The sequence below is a fragment of the Aulostomus chinensis genome, chromosome 18 (assembly GCF_037954235.1).
Source record: "Aulostomus chinensis isolate RoL2024-O1b breed Wild chromosome 18, RoL_Achi_v1.0, whole genome shotgun sequence".
In the NCBI taxonomy this organism is placed as follows: domain Eukaryota; kingdom Metazoa; phylum Chordata; class Actinopteri; order Syngnathiformes; family Aulostomidae; genus Aulostomus; species Aulostomus chinensis.
This window is the reverse complement of record NC_141337.1, coordinates 1945799-1962068: the sequence shown is the minus strand read 5'-3', so window position 1 is coordinate 1962068 and position 16270 is coordinate 1945799. Positions and strand designations below refer to the sequence as shown.

The window sequence follows — 16270 nt, the reverse complement described above, 5'->3', positions numbered from 1 at the left end:
TTCTCTTTAAGAAGCAGATGTAAAGAGAGAACGAGGCGGAGCAACGAGTTGCTACGGTAACGCTGCAGCAAGTCCGGATGTAAACACTTCGCTGTCACTGCGGGTTCGTCAGCTAGAACCAGGGTTGAGATTTACCCTCTAGTTTTGATACCTGTCAACAATAGCATTTTGGATGAGCTAACATTAGCTTTAAGCACTAGTGTTTACCGTTGCTTGGCAACATCATTAGCTGCACCGGAACTGCTTCCTCGCAGGCTAAACTGCGTTTATCCCTCTATCTCTTTCTTATCTCCTCAACTGGTCGAGGCAGACGGCCACACACACCGAGATCAGACGCCCATGTTGCTTCTGTTAGTGGGAGTCCAGGTGAAGTGGGAGATTCTGCAGTTCGTATTCAGGTGGATTTTGTTTAAAGGAGCTCTGGAGCTTCGTCTCGCTCAGATCAGGGACCCAGAATCTTCTTCACTCAAGAAAACCATAACTTTCCTAAACAAACATGTTTGTTGATGATGTTGATAATATCAGTGCATCTGCTGTGTTTTCACACCACATCGATGCTGATCCACACCTGTGTGTGTGTGTGTGTGTGTGTGTGTTACCTTGGGGAAGCTGTTGCTGCGCTCGCCCTCCTCCTGCAGCAGCTCTCGGTAGGTGTCCAGGTATCGAAACACCACATTCAGCACCGCTTGCTTCCTCTCGACTCCGTCCAGCCCTCCGTCCATCTCTCCATCACCTCCTCCTCCTCCTCTCACCTCTCTCCTCTCACCCCCTGCCTCCCCCTCCCTCCCTCCCTCCTCCGTCTCCAGGGAGAATCTGGAGGTCTGAGTCAAGGAAGGAAGGAGCTTTCATCTCTTCTTAGTGGTTTTGCCTCAAGTGTTGACGAAACAATGTGATGCCCTGAGTGTGGCCTGTCAGGCGCTACACGTCTCTCTTTGAGATGAAACCATTTAAATAAATGATGCTTACGAGAGCCAGAGATCTTCCGATAACGTCTGTCACGTAAAACATGTTGCGACATCTGCAGGATTCCGGATTTTAACCTGTGGAATTCAAGTCTCATGCTGCATTCAAGATAACTCGGAAGTGACAAAACGAGATGCGAGTTTAGGCAGGTTGAATCGGTCAATGTCTGACTGGCCAAAGATGGCCGCCTCCGTCCTCAATGGTAAGAGCGTAACTGTTACTAACCTATTTTTTCTATTTATTTATTTGTGTGTTTTTAGTAAAGTCATTTTTCATCCTCTGTCGTGATGGAACGCTGCATTCAGCCGTTGAAAAACTGTAGTCTTACATTTCTGCTTCAATGTCCTCAGTTTATACTCGCTGAGATCCTTCAGACCACTGACCAGCAGCAGCAGGAACGGCGTCTTTAACTGGAGGGAAAGTCGCGCAAGACAAATAAATAAATCACCATTTCTGTTTGCTCGCCACCTTTGGTGAAAAATTAATTCATGATCAAAGAAACTGTTGATTTAGTTGAGTTCACGATTTGTTTTTCACAAATGTGAATATCCTCATGTATGCTGATGAACGCGGGACAGATGTCACGGAGGGCCTGGAACGCACCGCCACGATGACCTACATTTTACTGCACACACACACACACACACAGGCTTTCACTTCATATCAGTTCTTCAGCTGCTCTGTGACATCACCTGACTAATATCCTGGCGGTCCCGTCCCGTCGAGGCCTGAACGCCACGTGACCTCAGCAGGTGTCCAGATCCGCTCAGACCTGTGGGGACACTGGACAACTCCAGAACCCGCAGACCCGTAGTACTTCCGGTCCAGATGTAGCATTTACAGAGAACGAAAGTACTGCAGATGACCTCGGCGTGATGATCACCTGAGTTTAACCAGCGCCACTCGGGCTCTGACAGCTGATACGCTCTCATGTCGTGTCTTCCATTCGCAGCTTGTGTCCTTGATGCTAATGAGTCTGAGTCAAGCCCCTCCCCCCCTTTAATGTCAGTTGTTAATGTTAATTTATGTCAATTATGAATTGAAGTCGTCATAGCAACGGCATCACTGGGAAACATTTGTCTTTTAAAATATTTGAGGAAAACCATCTAATCAAGCGAACGTAGCGCAGCCAGTGGCAGCAGCTCAGTGGCAGCAGCTCAGTGGCAGCAGCTCAGTGGCAGCAGCCAGTGGCAGCAGCTCAGTGGCAGCAGCTCAGTGGCAGCAGCTCAGTGGCAGCAGCCAGTGGCAGCAGCTCAGTGGCAGCAGCTCAGTGGCAGCAGCTCAGTGGCAGCAGCTCAGTGGCAGCAGCTCAGTGGCAGCAGCTCAGTGGCGAGCAGACACATGCGGCGTGTTCTGCTTCAGCACAAATCAGACTCAGTCTCAGCTCAGCAAACTATTAGAAGCAAAGCGGCAGCTTTAACTTCTAGCGTGACCCAGCGCCGCGATCTGATTGACAGGAACCTGAAGGGGGTCATGTGCTCCGCCCAACCCCACCTGTTCTGGTGGCGGAATCATGGGTGTGTCACCAGAAACATGAGGAGAATCTCAAACCTCCATGTTTATCAGCGGCAAGGCTCCTTTCCTTCATTAGTGTCGGACAGATTGAAGGGCGGTGCAGAGGAGTCGGCCTGCAGGCGGAACGAGAACACGCCGCTACAAGACTGAAACACCCAGTCGAGCGTCCTGGCAGATTCAATTAGAAGTTAATAAAACGCCTCAAACCACCTGATCAAAGCGGCTCCTACAAACTCATGTGAACGCTCAGGCGTCCACTAGAGTCACATGCAGCGACACGACCCGGCACACACGTGAAGGATACTGCTGCAGCAGAACCTGCTGGAACCTGTCGGCCGCCAGGAAGATGGGATGTGTCAGCATGAAGTCGTCCAGCAGCGTCTCTGAAGAGAACACACACAAACAAAGTTGAGATTCACAGACGGAACATGAATGCAACACGGCAAGAACTGCCAGGGGCAATAAACCCGCTGCTTATTGGGTCACTGGCTCAGTTTGGGGTCAGCTGAGTCTCACTTAGGCTGTTCCTAATATTTTGACTGTCACATGACGATGTCTTTGACATCATTAAGAATTCACGTCCCTTTGAATTCACACTGAACACACGCCTACAAACCTCCTGCACACACGTGATTGAACCAAGAGAACTCAAACAGTCGACACGCTCATTTTCAAAACCAACTCAACTCTGATTCAAAATCAGACTAAGAGCAGACAGAACTCCTAGCCTAGCTTAGCATAATTAATGGAAGCAGACAGAAACGACTAGCCTAGCTTAGTGCAATAACTGGAAGCAGAAGGAAATACTAGCCTAGCTTAGCATGATGAGTGGAAGCAGACAAAAACGACTAGCCTAGCTTAGTGCAATAACTGGAAGCAGAAGGAAATACTAGCCTAGCTTAGCATGATGAGTGGAAGCAGACAGAACTCCTAGCCTAGCTTAGCATAATTAATGGAAGCAGACAGAAACGACTAGCCTAGCTTAGTGCAATAACTGGAAGCAGAAGGAAATACTAGCCTAGCTTAGCATGATGAGTGGAAGCAGACAGAAACTACTAGCCTAGCTTAGCATAATTAATGGAAGCAGACAGAAACTACTAGCCTAGCTTAGCACAATAACAGGAAGCACAGGGAAACTGCAACAACTGGAGGAAGACACAAACACTTTGCTAAGCTTAGTATAACAGACTAGAATCAGAGCCAGACTGTTAGCCTTGCTAAACATGAAGACATGAAGACAGAGAAGCTGCTAGCCAAGCTTAGCATAAATGCTGAGGACAGCATGAAACTGCAAGACTAGTCTTCCAGGACCTCAAAAGCTCCTGAATATTTCTACCAAACAAGGTACAATATGCAAAAAAATACATATACAAAAAGTCAGAGCGCTAATATATTAGCACAAGGTTGATGCAAGCTCATCTTTAGAACTTCAATACTTTTTAATATCAAACAAAACTAAATTTAACAGACTTCACATTGGAAGACCAGACAGGAGAATAATTTAATCACGTTTGTCCCGGTTTATATGATTCATATGTGACGATACTTACAACAGTGGGTAACGTGAATCAGTGAAACTGGAGTTGAGAAAACTGAGGGAAGAAAGAATTCTACATTTACGAGTCTTAAGATCTCCAGATACCCTGAAACACGGTCTCCTTCCGTCTCTCTCTATCTCCATCTTACTCGCAGTATCTAACACACAAACACACACACACACACACACACACACACTCAGAATGTAGGCCATGCAGACACATTTAGCCTTGAAGAGGTGGCTGTTTTTAAATATGTAAAACAGGAGCTGATGTGTTGATGAGAGTGGAAGGAGGACAGGGAGGATGTTTCCTCAACACTGCTGCTTCTTTTTTCCCAGAATGCATCGTTCACGGAGCTCAAACAGCCGCCGTGACAAACGTTTTTCTGAGAGCAGAAAGGCAACTACGAACGACTGCCATGATTTAAGATGCTGAGACGAAACGACTCAGACAAGAACTGAGACCACGTTTACTAAAATATACTGCTGCTCTGTGTGTGTGTGTGTGTGTATGTGTGTGTGTGTGTGTGTATGTGTTACATGCTGCAGTGGGCGTGTCCTGCCAGAGCCCGCCTCTCTGCAGGCGGTTGCCATAGAGACAACACGTTGCCGACAGTGAGAGGATGCAGAGGGAAATGTGAGAGAAGATGCTGATGTGAGACATGAATCTGTGCTGTACTGGTGATCAGGCTATTGATCACGTCGTTATTGACCAGTCCCACTGCCAATATCACACCGGTTTTAAGCTGTTTGACAGACATGACACTAAAATTCAAACTGATTTACCAGCTCAGTGAGAAAGAAGTGGACGGAGCCTCAGAGTCTGAAAAGTGAAGTTGTGTAATGGCCAGCAGGGGGCGACTGCTGGTGGTGCTGTGCTGAGGGACGAGAGAAGAAGGACGCAGCTCTTCTTGCGCCACGTTTGCCCCACTGTGCTGAGGACACACGACTTGGTCAACCATGGTGATGATCTTTGGTCACGCGGTTCAATCCTGGTCTCCTGACCAAAGATGGCCTGCAACAAATATCTGACACCTGTCACCTGACCGAAGCGTCCACACAGACGTGCTAACAACAACGCTACTTGTTACATTAGCATCCTGAGTTTGGCTCTTTCCCCTGGTTAAGACCTGGTCCTGGCTTAGACCCGATCCTGGTTAAGACCTGATCCTGCGACGGCAGCTTCTTCTACTCCTTCCTTCGCACGTTTGTCGTTGCTCATTTCTGTTCATTTCGATCCTCAGTGTTCATTCATTCAAACTGCACATTCAGCATTTTTCCTCTCTTTAACTTTTCAAGATTTTATTGATTTCATTCCTCAAGAAAACCAACCTCAGGAGCTCTACCCTGTTCTCAAATCAGAACCACTAATTGGCTGGTCGGACAGGCGCCGCCGCCGCTGCAGGGTCTGTGATGAAACAAAAACCTGTCAGTCAGTGATACTTCCTCATCTCTTAATTGTAATACTTGATACTGCGTTGCTAAGAATATTCAAGTCTGTGAATGACGTGACATCTGAAACTTAAATCTTCAAATATACTTGGTGTTTGATGATGGGAGCAGCTGACCGATGCTGATCAGGCGTTTGGTATCAGATATGTCAGTGGTAGTGACATCACTGCTGATGGTCCAGAACAGGAAGGAGGAGGAGGAGCTCTGCTCTATCACATGAATTATAAAACACAAGCTGATCAGGGATTCAGCTCCTGCTGTAGTTCAGCGGTGACATCAGCGTGCGAGCGAAGGCTGAACGGGAACGTCGGAGCGGTTTTCTTCGGGTTTGTCATTTAAACTCAGGACTGCAGCTTCAGAACCGTTCTCATGCAGTCACATGTGCAGCAGAATCTTCAGAGGAAGAACAGCAGAGAGGCTGAGAGAGGAAGATGGAGGAAGAGGAGAGTGAAGAAGTGTGAACGTGGGAGGCGGCCTGAGAGCAGCCAGCAGAATCCAAATGGGATGGAAAAAAAAAAAACGCCCACGAGCTCAGAGAGACGAGGAGGTTTTAGACTTCTGCTGTAGACCAGAGAGGAAGATGAGGAGCTGCAGCGATGGCCTTCGTCAGCTCATCTTCTGTGAGGGAGAACGAGCAGAACGCAGGTGAAAGGAAAACGAGCCCATCAAGCAGCCAGGAGACTCTTGAATCCAGAACAGTCCTCGAACGATTCACGTGTGACAGTCACTTCCATCAGGAAAAATTCTAAATTGATACTCGATTAAACTCATGGAAACCGTTTGAGAATCATGACAAAGGCAGCAGTCACATGACCAACATTCAGACTGCAGGAAGCCTAACGCCTCGTGTGGAGATCTCGTCGGGACGGTGTTGTTTCCGTGGAGACGCAACACTTTAGATTGATGTGAACAATGTGACAGGAAGTGGCTGCAGCTCCCTGTGAAGGCCCAAGTGTAAAACTACTATGCCCATCCAGCAGGAAGAAGCACTGAAGAAGTATCACGCTGCGTCACGTTTGTTATGAAACATTCATGTTCCTGTGTGAACGCTGCAGCTGAAGGTCATTTTCATCTTCAGTCATGAAAACTAGACCACAACCACTGCAAACCCACAACTGACGCCATCTCCTATTGCAGACCTGTCCGGGCCCAGCTGCTGTCGTTGCCATAGCTACAGCTCCACGAGGTCGTTTGATTGGACGACTCATCCTAGAACACAAGAACCAGGAAGGATCCACTTATTGACGTTTGTCTGTCGAACATCGAGCAGCAGGCTTAAATTCAAAGACTATGACAGAAAAACGGACGACACCATTTTGTTCAACTTCCAGGTGAAACAGCACAGCAGGACTGACAGAGCATGCTCAGAGCACCAGGCCAGCTCGGGCCGACAGAAGCGTAAAGATGCAGGACCGGTTCGATTCCCAGCAGCATCGTCGTCATGCTAGTCTGACTGTGAAAACCTACGATGCAAGTGAACATACGCACCAGTCGACCTGTGAAAGGCTGACATCGCCGATACGCTGGCGTACATCCCTGACGTAACCTGCTAACAAAGAACCAAACCAGTACTGGGCGGGACCAGATGCTTAGCAACAAACAGTGCTGAGAAATAACGATCATGAGAGAACAGCGACATCACGTTCTGAGGACGCTAGAAGAGTCAAGTTTTCTTGTGTTTGTTCGTCTCCGTCGGCGACCTAAAATCTCCGGCTCATCCTCCCTCCTCCCCTACAAATGTCTCGTTGAAGGCTGGTTGCTATGCGAACAGGTGCTAAAGAGCCTCTTATGTATCCACATGTGCGCGCACACACACACACACACACACACACACACACACACACACTCCTGCATCCTCAAAAACAGGAAGCAGTACGAGAGGTCGAGATCAACCTGAGGAGAGAGAGAGTGAGTGGGCAGGCGGGCGAGTGAGTGGGCAGCTTCATCTTTGTCTTGAAGAGAAGAATCACAATAATCCTCCCACACATCGACCAGCCCCAACATGCCGCCGCCATCGCCGCCTTGCTCGCTTCCTCTTCTGCAGAATCACATCAACGTGAATCCAACATACTGTCGTGATGCTGCAAGGAGACCGCGTGTCACAGCTTTGCAGGGAAGGATTCTTCCTTCCGCAGTGAGTGACGGCACCCATATCAAAGAAAGTAAAAATCTGCTGAAAGCTTCAGCATCATGGCGATGGATTGGTGACACGTGACGAGCAGTGCGTCGCCGCCATCACTCGTCATTGGAGCTGCATTTGACGAGTCAAGAGATATAAATGATGTCAACAAGGATGAGTTGATGTTTCTTGATAAACAGAAAAAATTCTCTCTTTCTCTCACACACACACACACACACACACACACACACACACACACACACACACACACACACACACACCTTGCAGCCATGCTGGAAGAAGAAAGCTGCTCGATAGCGTCACACCTGAACACCAGCCTCAACACGTCTGTGTGTGTGTGTTTTGTGTAAGTCGAGCCATCAGACCTGCCAGGCAGCTGTTTACACAGTCACATGGTGATGTAGGAGGCAGCAGTTGCCCGGAGCAACTGGTTGTTTGTGTGTTGTAGAAGCTTTATTGAAAGCCTGTTGCTTGACATCCCTCCATTCCTCCCTCCATGTTCTCCCTCTCCTCCTGTTGAGGGTGGTGGGGGTGGAGCCTATCCCAGCAGCCTTCCCCCTGGACAGGTCACCAGTCCATGGCAGGACCAACACATAGAGACAGACAACCATTGGCTCTCCCAGCCACGCCTACGGTCAATTTAGAGTCTGGATTAACCTGGTCCCTCTTGATGTCTTTGGACTGTGGAGGAAGCTGGAGTACCAGAGAGAACCCAGCAGGAACAGGGAGAACATGGAGACTCACCCAGAAAGACCCCGTGCTGCAGCCGGGGCTCCACCCACAACCTTCTTGCTGGGGGGCCACAGTTGTTGCTTAGCAGTGTACTAATATTATCTGAAGAACAAATATGAGAGTTTGACAGCGGCATGTCACAATCAGGGGAAAATGACCTCAGCAATGGCGAGCCCCGCCTCTTAAGAGACGACATCACTGAACACGTCTGTGTGAACACTTCTCTGAAGGATCAGAAGCCAAAGTCACACATCAGAGTGAAGAGGAAATATTTATGCTGAATATTCAAATGACATCAAACATTTAGAGTTGTCAGGGAGGACAAGTGGCTTCTCTAAATAGTCGGAAAACTGTTCATTTGAATGTTGTGACTTTGATACTGAGCTGCTACCCAGTAGCTAGCCAGGAATGCTAACCAGTAGCTAGCCAGGAATGCTAACCAGTAGCTGGCCACGAATGCTAACCAGTAGCTGGCCAGGAATGCTAACCAGTAGCTAGCCAGGAATGCTAACCAGTAGCTGGCCAGGAATGCTAACCAGTAGCTGGCCAGGAATGCTAACCAGTAGCTGGCCAGGAATGCTAACCAGTAGCTGGCCAGGAATGCTAACCAGTAGCTGGCCAGGAATGCTAACCAGTAGCTGGCCAGGAATGCTAACCAGTAGCTGGCCAGGAATGCTAACCAGTAGCTGGCCAGGAATGCTAACCAGTAGCTGGCCAGGAATGCTAACCAGTAGCTGGCCAGGAATGCTAACCAGTAGCTAGCCAGGAGTGCTACCCAACTGCACTGAAAAGGAGGTCAAACTCATTACGACAGTGTTTTTGTGATAACCTTCTTGGAGTCCTGTAAAATGAGGACATGAAGGATCATGACACTTTTATATCATAACTGCAATAAAACAATGACATCATCAGTGTCTTGAAAAAAACAGTTTTGATTTAAAACCAACAGGATGTGTGTGTGTGTGTGTGTGTGTGTGTGTGTGTGTGTGTGTGTGTGTGTGTGTGTGTGTGTGTATTTAAGACTCTTCAGCTTGTTCTGGTCTTCTTTCTATTATACTTTCTGGCAGTTGACTAATCAATTCCTCACATCATCGTTCCATATTGGTTGATCAATTAATGCTACGAAGCGGATGATGATGTCACAGGCTCCGCCCTCGCCTGCTCCCTCATAACTGTTGTGGCTGTGAAAGGGTGATGAACAGTTGTGAGTGAGTTTGGAGGAGTTACGTCTTCCACCACAAGCTAGCAGAGGGCTAACAGGAAGTAGCCAGAGAAAGTCTCCAGTGCGCTGCCTGGAGAGCACGCTCTGTTTGACTCCTCCCACCGATGTGAGAGAACGTCACTGCAGACGCAAACCTCATCTCACGTTAACCCTTTACAAAGGTGTGTGTGTGTGTGTGTGTGTGTGTGAGAGAGAGAGAGAGAGAGAGAGAGAGAGAGAGAGAGAGAGAGCGAGAGATGCTCCTCACAAGAAGATGAAACCTGACAAGTGACAATCACAATCACGGAGACCAGATACACACCTGACAACTGAGAGAGTGTGTGTGAGTGCGTATGTGTGTGTGAGTGTGTGTGGTAATTAAGTGTGAAGCAGTGACATTTTCAAGCCGCCGAGACAGAAACATCACTTCTAGAGACACCAAAAATACCTCAGAAACCATTGAGGGAGTTACAAACTGACTGAACTTCTGCTTTCTGTCTGTTGAACCACTTTGAAGGCAACATCGACGTGACGCCAGTTACTCAAACGTCTCGGCGCTCTGAGCGTCTGGGGAGATTAGAACAAAGATGCCGGACTGAAATGTTTTACAGAACAAACATTCCCTGAAAAGTTACAGCGAAATAACCATTCTACAATCTCATGACTCCAGAATTGTAGCCAAAAAAACCCCACATTATCTAGTTTGTGGGGCGTCTTAGACAGCTAGCGAACGTTAGCTGGCTAGCTGATGTATGCCAGGTGTCACAGGTGTGATGGCGTGAGGAGCAAACAAACAAATCAGCATTTTACAACATGGTGGAGGAGGGCCGCATGATTTTAATGAGTATCTGATTTTGACTGTCATTTCTGTGAATTGAAATATTAAAGGATGCTAATTTCCTTACTTCCATCCCACCGTCACCTCCGCAGCACCCCAATGTTCCATTTAAATATCACTTACTCACAATTGGTCGTCAAAGCTGTTTCAAACGAAGCGACGAGCTGAGATCACGTCTAGGTTCCAAGATGGCGGCGCATCCTAGCAGCGGCTCGGCGCCCTGAGTCAGAATCCTAATTTCACTCATCTTGTTCAACAACAATAAAGATAATATGTTAAATATTGAATTAGCAAGTTAGCTAACCAGCAGCCCACCGTATTTTTTGTGTGCCTACATTTGAGTACTGATTCTGTTCGATTCTGTTATTTTAAACTACCCTGGACAAATACATACTTTTATGTTATCTGAAATTGGTCTGTGTTGAGAAATGCACTTTTCATTATTTTTATAATTATTATGATCGTTATTATTGTTGTTATTAATACGTGTTTTTCTTGAAAAACCAAGCAAGTCAACTCATGACGCAGTTTATCATGTCACAATATTCTTCTTCACCAGATCGTGCAGCGCTCGTGTCAGAAGACTGATGCTGGGTCAGCGTTCTTGTCTTTAAATGCTCCCGTAAGGTCAAAATCTGGAGACAGAAGTGACATCACCTCGGACGACGCTGACTCGCTCGGCGGGTCACCGAGAGTCACCGCTGGTCTCCCTTCTAGAGGAGAAACGACCTTTGAAATAAGATGTTTGTTTCCTCGCTGACAGAAAACTAATCTGCTGTCAGAACAAACAGGCTGTTTGTTAGTCAGAAACCCGGAAGCTGCTAATCTCAGACCTTTGGACCGGCGCGCCGCGCTGGCGTGGACGCCGGCGTGCTCAGATCAAACAAACAGACTTAGTCTGATTGAGTCACAGCTGCTGCGTTCAGTGATTCTGCAACTGAGTCTGAAGTAACAACGTGTTAGAGAAAGAGACATTCAGTGGAAAACTACGTTCATCAGATTACAATCTATGACATCACACTCAGAAACAGCCTACAGGGTGATGACGCCATCATTAAGGATATGTAAACGGTCCGCTACGCAGACCAGCTAAAAGGGTTCTGGTATTTAGGGCGCGTTCGCACCACTCAACTGTTTGCTCTGGTCAGAATCCGCTGATAAGCTCAGTGTGATTTGTCTTCTAGCAGAAAACTGGATGACGCTTGTTGAGGGCGGAGCAACAGATTCAGGGAGGAGCAAGCAAACCTGAGAGAGCCCCCGGAAAACCTGCAAACACATTTAGATTTCCTCACTCACGGTTCACATGACCAAGCAGGGGACGCCGGCGTTAATCAGACGGCTTGGATCGGCGTTGATCAGAACGTCTCAGACACACATAGACACGCACACACGTGACGGGCAGCAGCAGCTCCACTGTCAACCATCGGAGGAGTGGAAGCTTGTCGCCTGATTGGTCGTCTCAACCGTCTGCGCTCAAGCAGCGGCGCTGCGACATGAATCAGTTGAAGCCACAAATATGTCAGAAACACGTCACCGTCCTCCACGCTGCTTCCATGACAGCTACCATGACGGTTACAAGCCCGACAGGTGTGACATGATCCTCTGGTAGGGTGCATTCAGACCTGGACGTGCCGCTACGCTATGAACCGTGTCAACTGTAGCCTCCAAAATCCAGATGTGGCTGAAGTTCCTAATTCTTAGCAAGACACAGATTCCTGTTGTTGTCGTCCTCCCTTCACGGCGAGTTCAGCAGGGGAAATGGCGTCATGGCAGCCATCTGTGTCTCTGCCATGATCTTGGTGGATAAACAGCAGGCCTGACTTCTAACTAACGTGGCCCACCGCCACTCTGGGACAACAGGATCCAACTAACCCTGCCCCCTTCAAACAAATGGAAGAACCTCCATCTTGCCCGTGGAACCTGACTTGGATGGCGAGACGCTGCACGCCAGCAATCAGCGTCAATCAATTGTTTCCTCGTTCATGAGCTCAGTGTGAAACGAAGAAGAAAACAAAAACGACCTCAAAGTCTGTGATGACTGCTTGTGGTAAGGCTCCGCCCTTAAACTGTCTGTCACGAAATGTGTCATACTGCATGATAGTGCAGGTGAGAAGGCAGCGCGAGATCGAGCTGAAGCTCTGACGTTAAAATCCTCCGACAACTTTGGAGCAAATGAACAGAATGTTCTCCAGACACGAAAACGCCGGGATGACATCATCATCTGTAAACATTTAATATACTCACATTTTTGATCAGAAATTAAAGAAAAAAAAACTCATTTGGTTTGAGGGAAAAAATCATAGCCATCAACCCCCCCCCACACACACACACACAGAGGCATTCAGAACAACATTCCTGCACAAACACACGTACATGCATGCATGCACACACACACCCACTTCAGCTGTAATAAGCAGCCTTCTGAAAGGACGGCTGTGATTATGTAACCACACACACACTAACACACTCTCACAATACACAAACACACACTCACACACACGTGCGCGGGCAGGCGGCGTGAACCGTCTGTACAATGAAAATCCTGCTGCAGGAATCTGACGGCGTCTCGGCTCGTTTCTCCTCTGAATCTGATGATGTTTCCTGAGAGAAAACGCGAGGACGAATCACGACACGTCACCTTCGGTCTTCTCTGCCGCTACGACCCTCGCCGCTCTTCTTCAGGAAGTTTCGACAGCTTTCACGCCGTTAAAGTGAAATCGGAAGCGATGACACACATCTTTAACACTCATCTTCTTTCGGGTCATTCTCTGGTCACATGACCTGCAGGAGTCACATTATTTATCAGCTCAAATCCGCCATGACGGCAACATGACGCCATCGTGAGTTGAGGCGCCAACTTCACCCTGTCCGGCGTGACATCATGACATATGTTGCCTGCACACAAACACCCAAGGGCACGCCAACAGGCCACACACATCACCACACGCTTGTGCTACCTCTGCATGCTAACTAGCTACTAGCCACCATTACAGAACTAACGCCCCGGTTCAGGAGGGTTTGTGACATCAGGGGGTGATGAAACACAGAACCAGGAAGTCAAACAGAGGGCAAAATGAAAAGTGAGTCGTTGTGGTTTTAACTCGCCTGCACGAATTCTGCCACAGGACTGACGTTCAGCTCCTGAGCCTCTGATTGGATTTCCTCTATTAAATGTCAGAAAGTCATAAAACGTCCAGGTCTCCAAACGTCTGCCGTCCATCACAAAGACGCTGCGGAGGCATCTACCATTTAGCAGTCCTTCCTCTACCGTGGTGCAGTGCGGTTTCAACTCCCGTTAACTGATGTTTTGAACCTTCGCCAAACTCAGTAAGAGGTTCTACTTTGGTTCTGGTTCTGCCAAGCTCAGTGAAAATCCTCCTCACTGTTTTAACCAACTGACAAACCATCTGCCAGCTGCTGGGGTCATGTGACGCAGCTCACCTGTGCAGTGTCCATAGCGTTTGCCGGCCACGCTGTCCAGCATGATGAGGGTCAGGTTGTCTGGTGTGTCAGCGTGGATAGGCGTCCCGCCGCCGCCGCTGCCACCACTGCTCTCGGTGATCAGGCTGGCCTCAGAGCTCTGCTCATCACTGGACAGAGAAGGACTACGAACGTCTCCAGAACCAGAACCGTTGGCACTGCTGGGCACCGGAACCAGACCAGTGCCAGCAGCTGAGGGCCAAGAGGGGGGGTCTTCACTGTCGGGGCTGCAAGGGGGGGTCAAAGGTCGGGTCATTTATCTCGCCAGGACATTATCAATCAAGATGGTGATTATTTTACTCGATTAATTAGCCTTTTGGTGGCTAACACATTAGCACATTCAGCGATGCTTCTTTCTTTTCATCCATGTAAACATTAAAGTCTGTCAATTAAATGAGGCATCTGATGTTTTAATGAATCATACTTTAATATTCTAGTAAACAATTACAAAATTAAAAGAACGCTAAAAGTTAAGAGCTCGTATCCGGACGAGGCGCCGTCGTAAACCAACAGATTGAAGCGTGTCTGACAGAGAACCGAGCGCCTCCATCACCAGACGGATCCGTCGTCTTCTCAAACTCAGCTTCATCGAGTGCGACACGTCCATCAGGCTCACTTTGAGCTGTTTGTTACCAGGCAAAACTTGTGTGAGTAAAAGGAGATTACAAAAATGTACTTTGGCCTGAAAACAAAATGAAGTGCGATTTGTCTACATTAAAAGTAAAGTTTGCAAATATAATTCCTTAATCTGAGGGTTGATTTGGGGGTTTAAACAGATGATTTTCACAACTGAAAAGGCCGCAAATTATTTCTCGTTTCAGTTTAATGGCTAAAAGAGAGGCGAAAGCTCCTGAGGCAGAGGCTGATTAGAGGTTTATGTCTGGCAAACATGAACAAAATAAAAAAAACATTCTTGTGTCTTTTATCGACCAAGAAAGGAAGCAAATTATTAAATTTAAGAAACAGAAAGCAACAAAAATCAGTTTGGGAAAAACATTTTGAGTTGTGAGAATGGTTCTGATTATTAGTTCTTAATAATTGAGGATCCAAACCTTGTTCCATTTCCAGTCTTACTTCTATTTTAAGAACATGACGTAATCTCTTATTTTAGTGGCTCCTCCATTTGTTATCAGATTTACTTTAAACATGTTCAGTATTTCACCTCCAGCTCCTCCAATGAATCTCTTCAGCTGGGTGAATGTGTTGGGGTCCACGGGGGCCTCAGTGCCCGGGGGCCTCCCCTGCAGGTTAACCGGCACTGCAACCTTGGTCTCACCTGAACACCTCGCGAGCCTGGCCGCTCTCCGGCGACGTCTCCCTGAAGAACGGTACGACCCGGGACAGGCTGGCCCTCCGCCGGGACGCCCCGCTCCCGCCGCTGGCCTTGTCCGCCACCCCGCCGACGAAGCCCCCGGCCCGGGTCAGCGCCGTGGTCTGCTTCTTCAGGAACTTCTCCAGCGGTTTCATCCCCGCCGGCATGGTGGGCGTCTGGGGGGCTGCGGCGGTGGTGGGTGGAGGGGGGACGGATGCGGAGGCGGAACAGAAGCGGGGCAGGTGGCTCCTACATCATACCGACCCGCGGGTCGGTGCGCAGGTGTGAGCGGGAGTCTGGGCGGCTGCTGCTCGGTAGCAAAACCGCGATTTTTTTAACCCATTTGTGGTGGCGGAGGCGGAGGCTCCGTCCCCGGCTCTCGCTGCTCTGCGTGGCCGCCTCTCGGCTACTCCTCCCCGGCGTCACCGCGACCTCCTCCGCCGCGTAATCACGGAGCGGAGCTGCTGGTTCTCCGCAGTCCCCGCCGAGTGAACCGGGACTGCGTGTTATGTCACCGGGATATCTCCGGGATAAACGGGCGGGTTCGTCGTCCGCGTCGCTCGCTCACCTGGAGGAGGAGAAGCCGCCGACGGCGAGGTGCGTTCGCGGGTCGTCGGTTGTTTTGAGGTCTAGTACCGCAGCGCCTCCGTCAGTCCGACCGCCTCCCTCCGCTCCTCCGTCCTGACAAATTAGACCAGCGCTAAGTGACTCGGAGCCTCTCACTCCCCCTTTCATCACCCTCCTCCTCCTCCTCTCTGATCTGCTGCAGTTGCGCGCTCCCGACTCCCAGCCCCGGCCGCGCGCATGCACGTTTTACTTCCAGTGCTGTAAAATTGATGGGAATGAAAATATCCCTGACGACAGCAGACACCGGAACACCGAGTACCCGCAGCCCGGAGCCGGTTAGGGGGCCTGGTGGTCCTCACACTGAAACCCTGCAGGCGCCAATGAGTGCAGGAACATCTTCAGGCCGCCCGCACTTATCTGCGATTGATATTAATGACGTACTTCCATTGTTCCAGTTCTCTCCACAAGGAGGTTCATCTACAACTTAGAAGAGAATCGAACCTTCAAATGTTGGAAGTCATGAGACCCGAAGC

The 16270-nt window shown here is 48.9% G+C and overlaps 1 protein-coding gene and 1 long non-coding RNA gene across 2 annotated transcripts in view; one reads left to right on the top strand and one right to left on the bottom strand.

Moving 5' to 3' along the window:
* Nucleotides 1-15918, bottom strand: part of rapgefl1 (Rap guanine nucleotide exchange factor (GEF)-like 1) — a 29666-nt gene extending 13748 nt beyond the window's left edge. The window contains exons 1-4 of the mRNA XM_086185351.1: nt 15135-15918; nt 13820-14085; nt 2783-2861; nt 600-813 (exon numbers count right to left, since the gene is read on the bottom strand). Of these exons, the coding sequence (XP_086041477.1) occupies nt 600-813; nt 2783-2861; nt 13820-14085; nt 15135-15337 (762 nt within the window). The 5' untranslated portion in view covers nt 15338-15918. The remainder of the gene's footprint in view (nt 1-599; nt 814-2782; nt 2862-13819; nt 14086-15134) is intronic.
* Nucleotides 74-742, top strand: LOC147244597 (uncharacterized). The gene is made up of 3 exons (XR_015110097.1): nt 74-103; nt 311-398; nt 610-742. It is a non-coding gene; the product is annotated as an uncharacterized LOC147244597 (long non-coding RNA).
* Nucleotides 15919-16270: the final 352 nt, after the last annotated feature.